General features: G+C 39.2%; 1 protein-coding gene across 1 annotated transcript; it reads left to right on the top strand.

Annotated features, from left to right (window-relative positions):
* The first annotated feature begins 6,272 nt into the window (after positions 1-6,272).
* LOC306767815 (breast cancer metastasis-suppressor 1-like protein-A) lies at positions 6,273-14,073 on the top strand. Its single transcript, XM_079255944.1, has 10 exons — positions 6,273-6,514; positions 6,718-6,808; positions 6,958-7,085; positions 7,169-7,248; positions 8,602-8,698; positions 8,983-9,072; positions 9,219-9,283; positions 9,361-9,400; positions 9,598-9,727; positions 12,811-14,073. The coding sequence occupies exons 1-10, from the start codon at positions 6,379-6,381 to the stop codon at positions 12,926-12,928; spliced, it is 975 nt and encodes a 324-aa protein (XP_079112070.1). The 5' UTR covers positions 6,273-6,378; the 3' UTR covers positions 12,929-14,073.
* Positions 14,074-18,319: the final 4,246 nt, after the last annotated feature.

The following is an 18,319-nucleotide window of genomic DNA, read 5'->3' as shown; positions in this document are numbered from 1 at the left end:
CTACACTTGTCATCTGTTAATCAGCTTCAATGCTTGTCTGTGGATTTTCATTTACTTTATTTACTTGTATTTAAAGTTTTTATGCTAAACTAACCCAACAATACTCATGTATCATTACGCTTACTCTGGCTTTATTGAAATGATGTGCTACACCATTGAACTTGAAAGTGAGCATCTCTAAAATTTGTTAGGAACTTCAGTTGAAATGCCACATCAAGGATTTTATGTTTCTTAAATTTGACTTAGGGGAACCTCACCAACACCTCAAAATTGAATATGATAACTTTATGTATGAAAAGTGGTGAGAGTAGTACAGTAGTGAAGAAGTATAAAGTACAAAGAAGTGTTAGCATTTCTGTTGTTGCTAAAATGTAAGCTAACAGTGGTTGACAATACTAGCCTGGTTAACAAATCACAATGATTTTACAACTTGCATTCTTGTCTTAATCTTTTGTATTACATCATTCCTATTCTAACTTCAGGGATACAGTAAAATATGCAAGAATAGCCAACAGATGTGTATTCTTCTCATAGCAAGAAAGCTAACTAGTTAACTTAGAAAAAATACATGTGCAGTTATAGTTTACAGTGCTAATGAAACACTGAGACCAATATATGTTTGCAGTAACTTAGGCTTAAAAATGATACAATCCAATTAGTAAGCAAAATAGGTTTAGAAGGTATCAAATAAAATCCAAATAGCATTTACAGTGATAGCCAGAGGTGGAATGCTACTAGAGGCTTTAAAAACACTGTCTTTGACCCAATTTGGCTATACATCTAAAGCAAGAAATATGGGGGCTGCCATAGTGCAAAGGAAATAAAGTTAAATATTGGAGACTTCAAGATTTATTTTTGTTATTACTTCAAGATTAATATGTATTATTTCATATGAACTTCTAACTACACTGCATTGATGTCAAGTCTAAAAATAAAATGAGACATTGCTTGTGTAAGCAAGTATGAGCTGATGTCATAGATTTACATCCATTGCATAATATTATCACAGTGCTGACTGTCATGTGAGTACACATACAGGACAGTTTAATTAAGGTCATTTTTCCAGTGGCCGTTTTTAGTACAGTGAAGTAATACAGCTTTAAATAGACGAGGCAGTCGAAACAGTGATTCATTTTTCTTCTCGTTATATTTTTCTCTGTGTGCAGCTTTGTTTATTGTACAATGCATCAGCACCGTATTAAAAAAAAGACTGAGAAAAAAGTATTGTGAGTATTATGGCATAACCACAAAGACAGCTCAGACTTTCTGAAAGCAGAATGTACTGCCCTGAATACATATTAGGCCAGCAAAATTTCCAAACAAGGCATGTGAAAAGGGACGACTGGCAGACAGCCACACACCATGGAAACAGTGTTGCAACAAGACACACTCCAAATATTCTCAGCAAAATTTTTGTGTTTTCTCAATAGCATTTTTAAAATGTGTTTAGTTTTAGCAGGCGCCCTATTTATTGTGTCATGTTTTAGCCACACTAATAAAACTCCAGTTTTCTGCAAGAATATATTAAAGTCAGTGAGTCCAGGCCTTTGACAGCAAGGGTCCACACCTGATTTCATCTAACCTGAACATTTAGAACAAAGTATTGATAAAACATAATACTTTTGATTCATGACTTCCCTTAGGGCAGGGCAAGTTTATTTGTATTGCTCATTTTATGTACAAAACTGTTCAGTGCTTTGCAAAGTTTGATAGCAGGGTGTTGAAGAAGCATTATAAAGTACATTAAAACAGACTTTCAAGAAATACTTTTTTTTTTTTTTAATTGAATAGAGATGGAAATCATAAAATAGAGTAGGATAAAATGTCAAAAATAAGACTCACAATGTGGGGAATTGACAGTTGCTTTGATAAAAGATGGCAAACAAAAAAGCTTTTATTTCTCATTTAAAGCAGCTGAGAGTTTGAGCAGACCTGCAGATTTCTAGGAGTTTGTTTCACTTGTGAAAAGCAGAAAAACTGAATTCTGTCTCTCCATATTTAGTCCTGCAGCATTTTGGACAAACCGCAGTTGTTCAATTGACTTTAGGGAGACCCATAGTATAGAGTATAGTCTGTAGTTAGAGTTGTCCAGCAGTGTATTCTGCTAAATAAAATCCCCCTGAGACACCAGTCCTTTGATCCTCTATGTTTATTAAGTCACCAGATGACTGTAGTGCATTGGACTTACTGTGTCAGTGTCTGGAACAAATAAACACCAGAATAGATTTTAAAACTCTACTGAGGCTTTACAAATACAAGAATGATTTTGGCCCTTAGTATACATATGATATGGTAAATGTTCAGAATATAAACCAAGCAGACTCTTAGATCTGCTTGGTTTAGATCTCTGGTCTGGTCAACCAGACCAGAGTCCAGACTAAACATGGAGAAGCTGCATTTAGCTGTTATGCTGTAAACAAGTGGAACAAACTGCTAGTGGCGATTAAAGTCTCACTAGATGTAGACACTTTTAAATTCAAGTTAAAATCATTTCTGGTCTCATACACTTATGCATGGAATCTGCTCAGTAACTTTTAACTTATTTTGCTTTTAATTATTTTAATTTATTTGATCATTTTTTTCAATGTTTTTATTGTGATTTTTGCTCTTGCTACCTTTTATTACTTTTTAATGCTTTCTTTACACCATCTGTAATGCTTTTAATGTTCTATTCAAAGCACTTTGAACTGTTTCTTACATGACATGGGCTATACAAATAAACATGCCTTGCCTTAAGTGATGATACGCTGACTTTCCATCTGAAATTTAACTCTGACTCCATGTCGACCCTCATATTTCTAGCTCTGTTCGAAGCTGAGCGCTGACTTTTAATCTTTATATTTTAACTTCAAAGAACTGTAAATTTACTTTTGTCTTCATTGATCACATCTTTAATTTGATCAGTGTTTGGATTAGTTTAAAGCCTCCAGGTGAGATAATTATGTAGATTTCTGTCATCAGCAAAATTATGGTGACATATTTTGTTGTTTTTCCATAATTTGAACAAGTGGGAGCATACTGATGTTGAACAACAGTGGTCCCAGGATGGCGTGGAACACCACAGATTACTTTGCTCAGATTTATAGTCATCTATAGACACAAAGTAGTTCTTCTCTTTTATGTTGTTTAGTTCCCGACTTTTAGATAAGACTCAAACCAGTTAACTGCAGTGCCACAAAGTCCTATGAAGTTTTTCAGCTGGTCTAGTAAGATGTTGTTGACGGTGCTGAACGCAGCACTGAGATCTAGTAGTACCAGGACTGAAATGCTGCTTCTATCTGTGTTCAGACAGACCAGCAAAGACCCTAATCAAAGCAGTCCCAGAGCTAATGGTGTGGCCAAAAACTTGACTGATAAACATCAAAACAGTTATTGAGCGCAGAGAAGTTGTGTAGTTGTTGAAAGACAGCTTTTTCTTTTATTTTACTAAGAAAGAAGAGGTTTGATATTGGCTGATAGGTGCTCTTAACAAGTTATTCCTTTTTTGGGGAGTGGCTATATGACTACTGTTTCTGGGGACACCTGACACCTGAATTTAAAAGCTGTACTTCCATTGGAGGCAGTATTGCAGTTATATAGTACAGCTTATATTATATTTAATGATAGAGACGTGGATTTAGAGAAAGTTAGGGCAAAAACAGGAATTCTTTTCACAATTAAGTAACTCTGACTGAATGCAGGATAGATAGGTAATCCAGTTATTCACAAATCTTTTCCACAGGTCCGTAGCCTTTTAAGAATTAGATTTTATTGCATAGAATGTGTTTATCCTCTCTTAAATTATTACCCTGCTGATTGTTTTTACAATTTGAGCTCCAGAATACATCATGCTGTGAAGGTCTTTACCGCCCTCACGTGGTTGAGATGTGAACTGCAACTAAAGGGATCACTTGTTCTGCATGGTCTACCAGCCACACAACAAACCCTTAAAGATATGACTGGGAAATCATGAATGTATTGGAATATAATGCATTTTATGACCAATTATTCATTAGTGTTTGAAATAAATCAGGTTAGATGTTCTGATGCACAAAGCATGGGAAAATCCATCTTCTTTCATATAGCAATATATTTACAAATACTGTAAGTGACAATAAATAAATTTAATACCAGAAACTTTGACTTTTTGTACCTCCAGGTTACACAATTAAAATAAAATCCTGCTTATCATAACTGAGGATCAGATACTTTGGTTATGATAATCATCAATCCATATTATCCACGGGAATTTCAATTTTCAAAATAAAAAGTAAAAAGTTCAGAAGCAGAGACAAAAACTTCCTCTCAAATGAACTTTGTAACTTTGGAGGTCTTTTGACTGAGCAAAAGCTATTTAACACACTGTATTTGTGAGTTATAATCAGATAAAGCACAATATATTTTTAAAAACTAACACTCTAAAGTGGTTGAACTGCTGTTGCTGTTTTCAGTAAAAGAAAGTTTGATGCTTCCAGCCGTCCATCACAGTGCAAGACAATACCAAATCTCCAGCCTCCACTCATTCATCAGGACGTCAATCACTGCTGCACAAGTCAGTTAGGAGAGAGATCAAGCCATGAAGCCTCTGACCCCAGGTGTTTGATGCTTCTGTCGCTCAGCGGGGAGAGAACCTGTAAAATTTCTGAAAAATATTCCTGCAGCTGCACAATGTGCCTTCACTGTCATTCATGACTCTGCTGTCAGCTCATACTATTTTTTCCTTCTGGTTTGCTGCCTATCTTTGTGTTCAGCAATGCATGATACCCTTCCTTCTGCAGTTTTAAGATATTCCTGCAAATTTATTAATATATAATTCAATAGTTAATATTTTGAAATGTTTTGCTGTAAAGACTAGCTTCCAGCAAATATATATATATATATATATATATATATATATATATATATATATATATATATATATATATATATATATATATATATACATATATATATATATATATATATATATATATATATATATATATATACATATATATATATATATATATATATATATATATATATATATATATATATATATATATATATATATATATATATATATATATATATATATATATATATATATATATATTCATTCATTTTCTGAACCGCTTATTCCAATTCAGGGTCGCAGGGAAGCTGGAGCCTATCCCAGCTGGCTTTGGGCGACAGGCAGGGTACACCCTGGACAGCTCGCCAGTCCATCGCAGGGCCACACAGAGAGACGAACAACCACTCACACTCATTCCTAGGGGCAATTTAGAGTAACCTAGAGTAACCTAAGTTCAAACTATTTATGAAGAGGCTCTCTCTCTCTCTCTCTCTCTCTCTCTCTATATATATATATATATATATATAGAGAGAGAGAGAGAGAGAGAGAGAGAGAGAGGGAGAGAGAGAGATCCTCTCTCTCTCTCTCTCTCTCTCTCTCTATATATATATATATATATATATATAGAGAGAGAGAGAGAGAGAGATCCTCTTCATAAATAGTTTGAAAAAACTGTGCATGATTTTTATGATATACTGAGTTTTTCTCTTTTTAAAAGGGATTGTGAGAGATTGGGAATGAACAAAAATTTAAATCCTTGAATAAAATTAAAAACAAAAAATAAAGTGGAATAGCTTAGCCATTATTATGTGTGTGTATATATATATATATATATATATATATATATAGATATATATATACATATATATATATATATATATATATATATATATATATATATATAGATATATATATATATATATATCTATATCTATATATATATACATATATATATATATATATATATATATATACATATATATATATATATATATATATATACATATATATATATATATATATATATATATATATATATATATATATATATATATATATATATACATATATATATATATATATATATATATATATATATATATATATATATATACATATATATATATATATATATATATATATATATATATATATATATATATATATATATATATATATATATATACATACATACATACATATATATATATATATATATATATATATATATATATATATATATATATATATATATATATATATATATATATATATATATGTATATATATATATATATATATATATGAGGCATTTAAAAGTGGCTTTAAAACTACAATTCCCTAAAACCTTTCCGCCGCAACGTTGTTAGTGCGCCAACATTTGATTGGTTAATCTTAGTAAAGCTTCGCATGATTGGCTGACTGTGACCAAGTTTGTGTGTGTGGCTGGTCGGTATAGGCTGGCTAACCGGTTAGCTGTCTTGGCGGCGTTTGCCTCAATTTAGGGGCTAAACATACAGGTACGGGCGTGCCACGCAGTTATTACCTCCTCATTTGATAGTCGCAATGCCAGTCCACTCACGGGATAAGAAAGAAAGTAACCACGACGAAATGGAGGTGGATTTTCCCGAGCAAGACGGCAGCAGCACAGACGAAGAAGACACTGTTAGCTCGTCCGTGTCTGAAGATGGAGACAGCTCGGGTAGGGTAAACAGGCCTTCATCATCACACAACTTTTAAAATATTAAGACATACATAGAGGTTTAGCTAAATGTGTGTCTTAGAATTAAGGTTAATGATCAGTTCTGCTTGGCAGTGTGTATATTGTATGAGGTGGGGGTGGGGGGGACTAGAGATAAAACAGATGAAAGAAAATAATGTTACACCTCTGATGTCTGATGGCAGAAATGGATGATGAAGACTGCGAGAGGAGGAGGATGGAGTGTCTGGATGAGATGACAACACTCGAAAAACAATTCACTGACCTGAAGGAGCAGTAAGTTATCTCTAAAAGACTGTTTTCAGCTGATCATCAGAGGTTTGATGCTGTGGGATGCTTGTCATCTCCTGGTTATTTGGGATACTCTCATACTTCCATCAAACTCTCAGATTTGCCTCATGAGTTAATCTGCTTTGTTGCATTAGGTTGTATAAGGAGCGTCTCAGCCAGGTGGACATTAAACTGCAGGAAGTGATGGCAGGCTGCGCTCAAGAGTACCTGGAACCACTGGCCAACCTGCAGGAAAACATGCAGATCAGGACTAAAGTGGCTGGTGAGCCGGATTTTTTTTACACGTGTGTTGGACATGGAATAGTCTTACTTGAAGAGTATACCCTTTTCTCTTTGTTTTGTCAGGGATCTACAGGGAGCTGTGTCTTGAGTCCGTGAAGAACAAATACGAGTGTGAAATCCAAGCTGCATGCCAACACTGGGAGGTAAGTGATCTTTCCTGTTTATAATACATTATAAACAGTTAATTGTATAAAGAAGAAACAATAACATTTCTTGTCAATTTTTGCAACCAAAACTGGATAAATTATAATTAAAGGTACCAATATTTGTGGCTTGGAGAAAGATGTTAGGTCTGAAATCAGTTTTCAGTTGCATAAAATGGCAAGATTACCATATTAACAAATATCAGCCATGCTTTAAGTTTAGTAAATTACAGTATAAATTGGCAGCATAACTCTTTATTAATACACTCTGCTGTAGTTTGAAATGGTGTTCCAGGTTATGAGTGTATTTTGGGAAGAAAAAAAAAGGTTATTTTGTGTCAGCTCACAGAAAGTCTAAAAAAAGTCTGGCTTTCCTGTAAGTGGAAGGTTTAGTGTTGCCAAGTCAGCTAACACAAAAAAGGCCTTGGGTGTGAATCTATGAGTACCTCATAATTGGGTTATGTTATGATTCAGAGAAGTCCAAAGTAATCAGGTAATATTTATTTATAAACATTATACTTCTCTTTATGTACTCATCTTGTGAGGAAGCTCTCGGTGGATCTGTGGTTAAAAACAAACATCAACAGCTTCTGGTCCAGATGGTTCCTTCTTGGCATCTTCAGGATGTGGAGTCTCTGTGTTGCCTTTTTTCCTTATCATCATAGTTATGTTGGCAGACCAGCAGAGGTCCTCGGCTATTTGTGTGTGAAGGAACTTAAAAGCACCAGCTGAACACAGTCCTTGTTGATGTAATGTTCCTGCCTGTATTTGCTGAAGTCTACAACCATCTGAAAATTAAGTACCAACATTTTTTAGGGATATTTATTATTTATTACCATGTGATTCGTCAAACCTTTTATAATCTTATGCTTTCTAGTGTCCATGAAGGGCCAGAAGACGATAATCAGATTGTGTTACGCAGGATTTGTAGCAAAATTTGCACCATAAAGTGATGCTAAATGTCCCAGAAACTGTATCATATACGGCACGCTGGGTTCTCATGGGTTAAATCATCTGTTGAAAATTTCTGTATTTTTTTCATCTTGCAATATAAATGTTGTAGGGTTGGAAAAAAAATTGCGTTGTCAGTTTGTTTTTTTTCCAATGTCATGCAGCACTACTTCATATAAACCATCAGGATGCTTCGTTTCCACCAGTTGCCTCCCGTCAGTGTCGCCTCATCGGTTCGCGTTTCCACAGTCGGTTTTTGACACTTGGGAATTGATTCACAGTCTTTCACATCTCAATGCTCCGAAGATTTGACTGTTTCCTTAGCTCGTGTCCTTGCTACTGAATTTTTTATGGTGATTTTTTTAGCTGACTAACACGTCTTCTTTTTTTTCTGTCTTGCAGAGTGAGAAGTTGCTGCTATTTGACACTGTGCAGAGCGAGCTGGAGGAGAAGATAAGGAGACTGGAGGAAGACAGACACAGTATTGACATTACCTCAGGTACCAAACTATTATATAAAACTTTATTTTTTAATCAGTCTGACTTTTTTTTTTTTTTTTTAAAATTTTTTTTACCCTTTTTAGTTTGTATCATAAAAAAATAGAAAAATCATGTATTTTGTATTTTGCTCCAGACTGATTGTAGATTTGATCCAGTAGATCTTAACTGGAAGCATTTCAAGTCTTCGCATCAGTAAAACAGTTGAATACGAAGTAGATTTGTCTCTAAAGGAAGAAACAGAAGTGCAGTATTTTCTGTCTGATCTGTCTGCTTTGCTTGCCAGAGTTGTGGAATGATGGATTGCACGCACGGAAAAACAAGAAGAAAGACCCGTTGTGTCCTGTGAAGAAGAAGAAGCCTGTTGTTGTTTCTGATATCCTTTTCCCGCCACCCTGACCTCTTCTTGTTCCACTCATGGCTCACCTCCTCCTGCTATCAGTTCTTCTGTTGACGTGCTGTTAACCCAGATGTTTCCTGCTTGCTTTGCTTGGTATGTTTTTCCTTAGCCTTTGTTTTTACGGCCTTATATCGTTTACATGCTGCAAGATCTGGATATTCTTGAAGACTGGACCGCAATAAGAAAGGTTTTTACATCTGCAGACAGTAGAAGAAGTCTGATAGTCAGGTTATGGTTTTACCTCTTGCTTCTCCCTTCTTGCAGGCGGTGGCATCTCTGGGGCCACACCGGGTTAAAGTGGATGGTGAGAGCTTCTCCTCATCCTCTGTTACAGTCAATATCTGGCAGAATGCAGCGATCGACCCGCTCTCACACTGGAAGGCTTGATTCACTGCTTTCTGCAAGAAGCACTGCAGATCACAACCATTAAAGTGTTTTATTTTCCTGCCATGTTCCTTTCATCCAATCCAGCCCTTTCTTGCTCTTCTTCTCTGCCTCCAGCCCCAGCTGTGAAACCTGACAAACATCACCACGTTGCGCGCTCTGAGGACGGGCGACTTTTCTATGACAACCAGTGGTACTGCAGGGGACAGGCCATCTGCATCAACAGGAAGGACGAGTTCCCAACTAGGTGCGTACAGGAGGAGGGTTTGTTCAGGGTCCACTAAATCACAAGCATGTAACGTTTTCTTCCAGTTCAGTCTGACTGTCGATGCTTGTTTTAATCATGCAGAGAAATCACTGCAGCCCCTCCTGTCTCTTTAACCCACCCTCTCTGTAAAAGTTCAGTCTGCTTTGATTGACAGCTTCTGGGTCCAAAATGACAAGTGAGGAAGCTGCTCACATTTTGTTTGAGGCACATCAGACTGGTGATGAGGCCTGTTTCTTTTGTTTTACAGTATTTCCATGGGGAAGGGAGAAACAAACAAGGTGTTTTTATGAAGCTTAGAAGCAGTTTCATCTGTGCAGAGAATAACTTACTTTTCTTTTGTTTTTAGATCTCGCTCCAAAGGTGTTGTTGCCTAAATGATTTGTTCATTTCATAGAAATTCAGTTTTCCCCTCAGTGTTTCCAGTACGGATTCAGAGTCAGCTTTCAGCTACAGCCATGACAAACTGGTGCTGCAGCAGCATCAGCCGTTATGTCGGCTGGCTGAGCCTGATGGGCCGGGAAGCCGACCGGGCCGAGTGACATGATATGAATGAAATTTAGAAATCCCAAACGTAGCTCAGTGTTCGTATCTTTTTTCTGCCATTTTGAAGTTTCGAAGCGCTGCACAAAACTTCAGAATTATTTTTTACTGTACATCTGCAGCTGTATTTACAGATGTTGATGCTTATTGTTTATAAATCCTGTTAGCAGCATCGTACATGAACACTGGACTGCATGAAAACCCGGCGGAGATCGTAAAGAGGCGGTGTACATTCAGGCAGTTTGGTTGTTTCCCTTTGAAACAGAAAGTGAAAGACATTGTTTTTCTGGTTCCTAAACCGAATGTAAAATAGTTTATTGAACAGTTCCTTTTCTGGATTTGTCATCAGAGCAGATTGTGATTTATGTGACCCAGATGTTAGCTCTGCTTTAGATGGGCTTGGCTGACTGCCTTTCAGACGCTGCTGTGAACACTTTTTGTTTTCCTTTCTATCTGCAAGCATAGATGCTGAGCAGTTCCATCGATAGTTTTTGCCTCTTCTGCAACTCGCTGCTCTTTATTACGAGTAAAACTAAACATAAACCGTTATTCACAAACATTTTGCTGCATTAAACAGAATTTATAAATGTTGACGGGGATATTAAGACATCGACTTGTTGGTAAAAAGAAACAAACACCTTGAACTGGGAAGGTTCGCCACTCTGCTCTCCTCTTCAGCAGCAGCAACAGATACAGAGAAGATTTACAACATGCTGATTCCCAGAGCTGCAACATCTTATAAATAATGGAGGGGGGCTCTCGAGCTTGTTGGAAAATGGATTTAAAGTGGTTTAATGTGGCTCTATGCTGGTTCTCTGACTTAAAAAAAAAAAAAAAAAAATTGATCAGTGATGGCTGCACGGTGGCGTAGTGGTTAGCAATATGACCTCACTCCAGGAAGATTGCTGGTTCCAGCCTCGGCTGTGGGGAGGTTTGAACAGGGGCCTTTCTGTGTGGAGTTTGCATGTTTTCCCCGTGTATATGTGTGTGTGTATTCCCTCTGGCTTCCTCCCATCCAAAGACATGCGTGTAAGGTTGATTGACCAGTCTAAACCACAGGTGTCAAGCTCCAGCACTCAATGGCCAGTATCCTGAAGGGTTTTGTTGTCTCCATGCTCCAACACAGCTGATCGAAATGAATGAATAGGTTGATAAGAAGCTGTTGGATCCATTTGATTGGAATGCAGGGAAACGACAAAAACCTGTCGGATACCGACCCTCGAGGACTGGAGTTTGACGCTGCTGAAACTGTCTCTCGGAGTGATTGTGAATGGTTGTTTCTCTCTCAGTGTCATCCCTGGGATGAACTGGTGACCTGTCCAGGGTGTACCCTGCCTCTCACCTACTAATGTCTGAGCTTCAGACCCCCTAAAATCAGATTGAGCTGTTTAGAAAATAAATAAATTAATAATACAAGTTAAACCCAGCAGACTTCACTGTCTGAGAGTCCTTTTATTTTTCACCCACAACTAGTCGAGGCAGATTGAGCCCTTGGTTCTGCTGAAGTTTTTTCTTCCTCTTAAAAAGGGAGGTGGTCCTCTGGACCGTCCCCTGTGCTGTGCTGAGGATGTAAATTCAAAGCAATCCCATGGTTTCCTTAACTCTGCCATTTTTCTTTTGAATTGTCTTTTGTAGTGCTCCAGATTATTGTGAACTGGACAAATGGGGATTATATAATCAGTTTTATTGCATTTTAATTAGATTATAGGGACTTGGATTGATCTCCAAAAGTGTTTTTTAAGATGCCTTATTTGGGAATTGTTATAATGCAAATAAACTGAGTTTGGATTAGAGCTCTAAAGGTGACCCAGATACAGAGTCTGGTCCAGTAAACTTTCAGGCAGAGGTGTCCAAAGTCAGTCCTCGAGGGCCACTGTCCTGCAGGTTTTCCGTGTATCCCTGTTCCAACTCACCTGGCTTCCATTAAATGGATCCAACAGCCAATGAAGTTCAGATTGGTTAGTTTTGGGTCAGGTGTGTTGGAACAGGGATGCATGGAAAACCTGCAGGATTGTGACCCTTGAGGACCGGAGCCGGGCACCCTGCTTTCAGGGGTCACACTTCAGCTCCATCTTTTTCTTCAAATGTGGCCACTTCTGGCACTTTAGACAAGGAAATGCTGAACCAGTGCTTCAGAAAGCCAATGGTGACATTGGTTTGTGTGCAGAACACTAATTAAATAAACACTGTTTACCACACAAGTGGTCCCTGGTCATATATCCTGCAGAAATAATGCATTGTCTCAGTTTTAGTGCATGTAGGCGCTGGAATGTGGATGTTTTTCACTCACTAGGAGTCATGTCGCTGTATCACATTCACATAAAACTTCAGCTGTTGCAGCTCTGACTATGAGCACATTGCAGATTTTCTCCTTATCTGTTGCCAAAGCCGAATCCACTTCACCGACGAGAAGGTTTCCGTGCAAATGCGCTGTGGTGGAAGCTCACCGCTGTGGAAGAACTGCAGCGTTATCACTGGCATCCTCTTTATCCTGTCGGTTTGTGTGTGTGTTGCTCTTGCAGTGCCATCATCACCACCATCAACAACGACGAGGTGTGGTTCAAGCGGCTGGACGGTACCAAATCCAAGCTGTACATCTCCCAGCTGCAGAAAGGCAAATACACTATCAAGCACTCATAGAGAAAGGAAAGAAAATCAGTCACACCCACATGCATCTCTGCAGTGTTTCTTCTCTTCTCCTTTTTCCACGTGGTTTCTCGAACACACACGCAGCCAGGAAACTATCCCCTCTGTACATATGTATATGTGTGTTGATGTTATCAACATGGTCACAAAGTGTCATTTTCTCTGGAAGGCAGATCAGTGTAAAGTGCTGCTAAGGGGGAAAAAAAAATAATAACAAGGGGAGAAAACCAGAGCAGAAGCAAACTGTGAAGCGCAGAGCTCAGTCGCGTGCCTTTCCGAGACGAGACAGCACCTCAATTGCCAGGGGTGTCACTATAAGTCTTGAACTCTAAACGCAGTGAAGCCTTACTCTGTACTGGGTCAGCACCAGGAGGACTGAAGCGGGTCAACGAGTGTGTGAATGTGTTAGCCTGATCTTGCAGTGTGTGTGTCTGACACAACTTGAATTTCATGCTCGTGCAGAGAGATCCCAAAACAAAACCGAGAGATGGATCGGTCTGAGTGCTTTTTGAGATTGTGAAAAAAATCAGAAAACCTGAGAGTGTAGATTAAATTCACGTTGGGTGCTCTTATTTTGTCCAGCACTACATCTTTAAGTTGAAACAACAGCCTGCACTAAACAAAACATACAGAAACGGGAGCATCCCTGTATATAGCGACACCGTCGTGTTTTGTCCTGTTGCCATTCGTGTGATGGTGCCTGAACTTAGATTAGACTAATCAAGTTTCAGTTTAAAAGAAAAACTTCTACAGGTTTAGCCTAAATTATTATTATTGTTCTCATCTTAAATCATTTTTGTGCCATATTTGCAACATTTTAAAACAACTCTCTTGCCTTTCTCCTTCCTTTAAATCATCATCGTCTTCCTTATTACGCTACTGTTTCTGAATACTGACGTCTTACATGAAGAAAAAGAGCAAGAGTTAGTTTTTGTATGTGCAGCTGTCTAATCAGCTTCTCCATGTTTTTTTTTTTGTTTTTTTTTTTGCTTTGTGCACATACAGGCGTCTACCTGCCAACAGTGTTGTAAAGAAAAGTGTTTGCAATGTATATGAAAAAGAAAAGAAATTGTATGCAAAGACACATGTTTTGCCTGGGGAGAAAGTCTTGTCATTTCTACGTTATTTTCTAATCTTTTTATGCATCATGGTTCCTTTTTACACATGTGGAAATAAAACCTGACGTTTGTTTCATTTCATGCAGACGGGATTTGAGATTTTCTTCATATTGTTTGAGGAGAGAAAACTCTGCACACGTGATACCCTGCAGAAGTCTGCAGCAACACTTCGGAGATTTACATACTGCAAGAAAATCAGGAAATGGTTGCAGTGACGTATTTAAATGTGCAAAAATAAATGGAACAGGAGGATATAAGGCTATTCTTATGAGCTTGAATTTTATTATTTTGGAAACTTTAAGGTTCTGACTTGTTAAAGGAGGACCTTCAAAGAATCATCAGAACCTCATAGCCAACAATGTCAGCAAGCACAGATCTGATTAAACCCAAAAACAAAATATTCTTTATTCTGGGGGATTGTCATATAATATACATATTACCAACATTTTACACATGTATACAAGCTTATATGCCCAGTCACAGGACAGTGCACCCCAGTGGAAGTTATGCTTCTCCTCTCGGCTGATATTTTGTTTTTGTAGATGAAGCTAAAAAAGGGAAACAAGATTTTTTTTTTTTCTTGTCAATTGCTGCTGGTGCCAAAGTCCCAAAATACAAATAAATCATCTTTTTTTGATAGTTTATCAGTAGAAATGTCACAAAACATGACAATGTGTCAAAACTGAGAGTGCTAAAAGATGAATAAATTCATGTAGTTGGTTAAATGATGATATAAATTTGCCCGGTCTTCATGTAGCAGTCTGAAAATGATTGAACAAACAAAACAATGTCCTAAGAAAAAACCATGAAAAATCTCTGTTGCTTAAGACTGCTTAAAGAGATCAGGCGAGTATAAAGAAGGAATAGATGGCTCAAGAGTTCTGTCCATGTCTGTGCAGCACTCAGCCTCAGCACTGAAACCAGTAAGAGACTGACACCAGTCAGCAGGCCGAAGCATCCCGCTGCAGCTCAGACTGCTGAGGAACTAGAAAAAGAGCCTGAGGCTTTGACCCAGCCTCAAAAGTCTCTAGATCCCAGTCCAATTTTACATCTGCAGGACGGAATGGTAAGAGCTGGATCCTCTTGAGGCACGATCCCACAGAACCCAGCAGATCTGCTGCCGGAGTCCTGGCGCCAGACAACACAGGACACCCCAAAGGTCCTGGGCCCGGGACCTGATGGTTCGGAGCTGGTCTAAACCACAGATGGTGATTTTGCTGTGCAAGTTATCCTCTTCCTCAAGGCCGGATTATCCAATGGGAGTTATGGGCACAGGCCCAGGGGCCCACGCCCAGTCAGGGCCCATGTGGTCCCATGTAGGGCAAACACCAGCGGTTTGGACATGAAACAAAATGTACATAGAAGCCAGATAGTTACACTACAGTGTCTAGTGTATTGCTATTGGTACCATTGGCTGAGTGATGTTAATTCAATTCAACTTTATTTGTATAGCGCCACTTCACAACAATGTTGTCACAGGACATTCTACATACACAAATCAACATACAACATAATTTCGAGCCAATTCATACATATCTTATAATAGAAACCAACTGATTGCATCGAGTCATGACTTTGATCCAATCCCTCATCCTGACTATGCACGTGGCGACAGTGGGAAGGAAAAAACTCCCTTTTAACAGGAAGAAAACCTCCGGCAGAACCCGGCTCAGGGAGGGCAGCCGTCTGCCTCGACTGGTTGGGGTGGAGACGACAGGAAAGACAGAACATGTACAATTGCACTTAATCAGGAAGACATGTGGAGAAAGGAGAAATAAGTTTGAGACGGCAATATTGGCATCTATTTATACATTAGACAAATAGAGCGAGGTACTTCTCAGTGCATCAGGTAACATCCCCATTGCTACATAAGTAATGGATGGCTGGACTACCCATAACTATAAGAACAATGAGCATAACCTGGACAGTTGGATCCCGTTAGAAATGTAATTTCACAGTGTATCATTTACAATTTTCACAATGTTGCGATGAGGAAGGGAGCCCCTGAAACACTGTGGGCCCAGGGGCCTGTGCACTTTTAATCCGGCCCTGCTCGTCCTCATGTTAAACTTGAATGAGATATTCTACTTCTGTATTTCTATGACAAAATGAAGTGTTTTTGCATTACAAGTTCACACACCGCTCAGCTTGAGCCAAGATAACTTGTATGCATGAAAAACTCTTGAAAGTCCTCTTAAATTTGCCTTTGCATGCACAAAAAAGCTCAGATTTAAGCTTATATAATACTCCAATAAAGAAACGGGAGAAAGTCCACATCAATGCTCAGCATAAAGTCACCCCCGGGGTATGTTGGGCCTGAGCTGCACTTTTTATTTTTTATTAAAAGAAAAAAGAGGCTTATTTGGATGAGCGATGCTGAGCTCGTCCTGTTGGATAATGCGTCTCAGTGCTGGGCTGTTAAACCTCTCTGTCACTTATTTCTGCCAAAAGGCCACTCGCTAGATCAACACCATCCTGCTATTGATCCGGAACGCGATGCTGACGCACCGCCAACCCGGGCGCCGCACCGTCCATCCGCCTGGTTTGTGTGGACGCCTCATATGGTACTGCAGCAACTTTTCATCGATCTAAAGGGATTATCGACGAAGCAGTGTCATCTAAAATTTAAAGGAATCTATTTGAAGATGTAATTGGACCCCCAACCTCCCCCCCCCACACCCCTCCCCCTGATAGAGCTGCATCACCGAACTCAATTTTTTTCCAAGAGTTCTCCGGACAGGGTTGCACCATGACAACGTCATGACATGTGGAAAATGCTCAGCACCTTTTTTCCGAAGACGTCTATGTTGCAGTACCTCCTCTCTCACCAGAGGGTGTCGTTAGAGCTCTGCAGCACACAGGAAGCAACCTCTGCACTACATGGGAGGAGGTAAGGGGGGGTGGCGTGGTGGGGGGTGGGCTTGTTAATCTGGGGCACCCTGCTGCTGAAGCCTTCCAGCTGATGCGAGAGAAAGAGAGAGAGAGAGGAATGAAAGCACGGTTTGATCACAGCTCGCTGGCCACGTTTGCTGCTGCAACAGAGAGAGGAAGAGGAAAATCCCCATCACCGCGACAAGCAAGCTGCTGGGCTGTCTGCCTCCCTACACGCCACGCAGCATCGCTTCGGAGCTTTCCTTGACTCTGCTTTGCACTTTCCTGTCAGTGTGCACAGAAGCAAGCATGAATATTACATGGTAATAAGTCCTCAGAAAGAACCAATAAGAGAGGGGTTCCTTGTTTGTTTTGAGTCCGACTGCATCTGCGTTGTTGGAGTCGCTTTGTCCTCAAGGGCTCTGCGTGGTTCTGGGGAGCTCCTGCTGTGAACCAGTTGGGTCCAGACGGATGAGGGAGGCTGGTCATCTTCAGCTCTATCTATACTTAATGAGTAACCAGAACCGTGGGGTCATCGGGGCGTGTTTACTGCAACACTGGGGCTAATTAGACCGTGAAAGTGTCACAGTGTTGTAAATTACTTATACCCCTGCCCCTCTGTCTGATGCATGTGTCCTCAGAAGAGCGAGACCCCTGCATGCTCATCGCTTTGTGCATGCATGCATGTGCTGTGTGCCAGGCCTGTGCGTGGGTGTGGATCTTTGATGCTGATTGTGTAAGAGAATGAATGTTCAATGCACACATCCATAAGTTGCCATCAAAGGACCGAAGCAAGCTGCTCGTCATCAGGATAGATGAGACAGACACGGAGCGGCGTGGATTCAGATGGACAGGACTGCTGCTTGCAAGCTGTGCTCCAGATGAGCCCGTGTCACCTCTCTAAGGGTGTCGCTGCTCCAGAATCCTCCATGAGCACTGGCTGTGTCTTCATCTGCTGCTGTCTGAAGCCTTCCTGCATCTTATTGCTGCTTCTTTAACGAGAGAAAGCGCTGCAGCATTGTGCAAAACTCTTGAGCCATCCATTGTATTTTGTTTCCAAAAAGCCACTTACTGGTCTTGAACTATAGCTCCACAGGCTCTCGAAAGCACTTTCAGTTTTTCTTCTCACAGTTGCTATGCATTTGTTTGTTTGTTTGTTTGTTGAGCAACTCACGTGACCTATGAATCATTCCAGGATGTTAAAAAGGCACAGAAATTCAAAGGATAAACCAGTTTTGTGCACAAATAACAGACAATTAATCGAACAAACGACCTTGAATGAAATATTTAGATGCTTAGCTCCGGCAATTACAGACACATATTTATTGTCTTTGTAAAAAGCTGAAGATTAGTATGACAGTCATGAATTAATACTTTGCAACAATAAGTTGATTCC

The sequence above is a fragment of the Telmatherina bonti genome, assembly GCF_933228915.1.
Source record: "Telmatherina bonti genome assembly, chromosome: 16".
NCBI lineage: Eukaryota > Metazoa > Chordata > Actinopteri > Atheriniformes > Telmatherinidae > Telmatherina > Telmatherina bonti.
Note: the sequence above shows the minus strand (reverse complement) of the source record. Positions and strands in the feature narration are given on the sequence as shown.

What these genes read in the sequence shown, in the direction of transcription:
- LOC306767815 (XM_079255944.1), top strand. Translation starts at nt 6,379, where the DNA reads ATGCCAGTCCACTCACGGGATAAGAAAGAAAGTAACCACGACGAAATG. An exon ending in TGAAGATGGAGACAGCTCGG is followed by an intron (nt 6,515 to 6,717) that starts GTAGGGTAAACA and finishes GTCTGATGGCAG; the next exon opens with AAATGGATGATGAAGACTGC. An exon ending in GAAGCCTGTTGTTGTTTCTG is followed by an intron (nt 9,073 to 9,218) that starts ATATCCTTTTCC and finishes CTTTGTTTTTAC; the next exon opens with GGCCTTATATCGTTTACATG.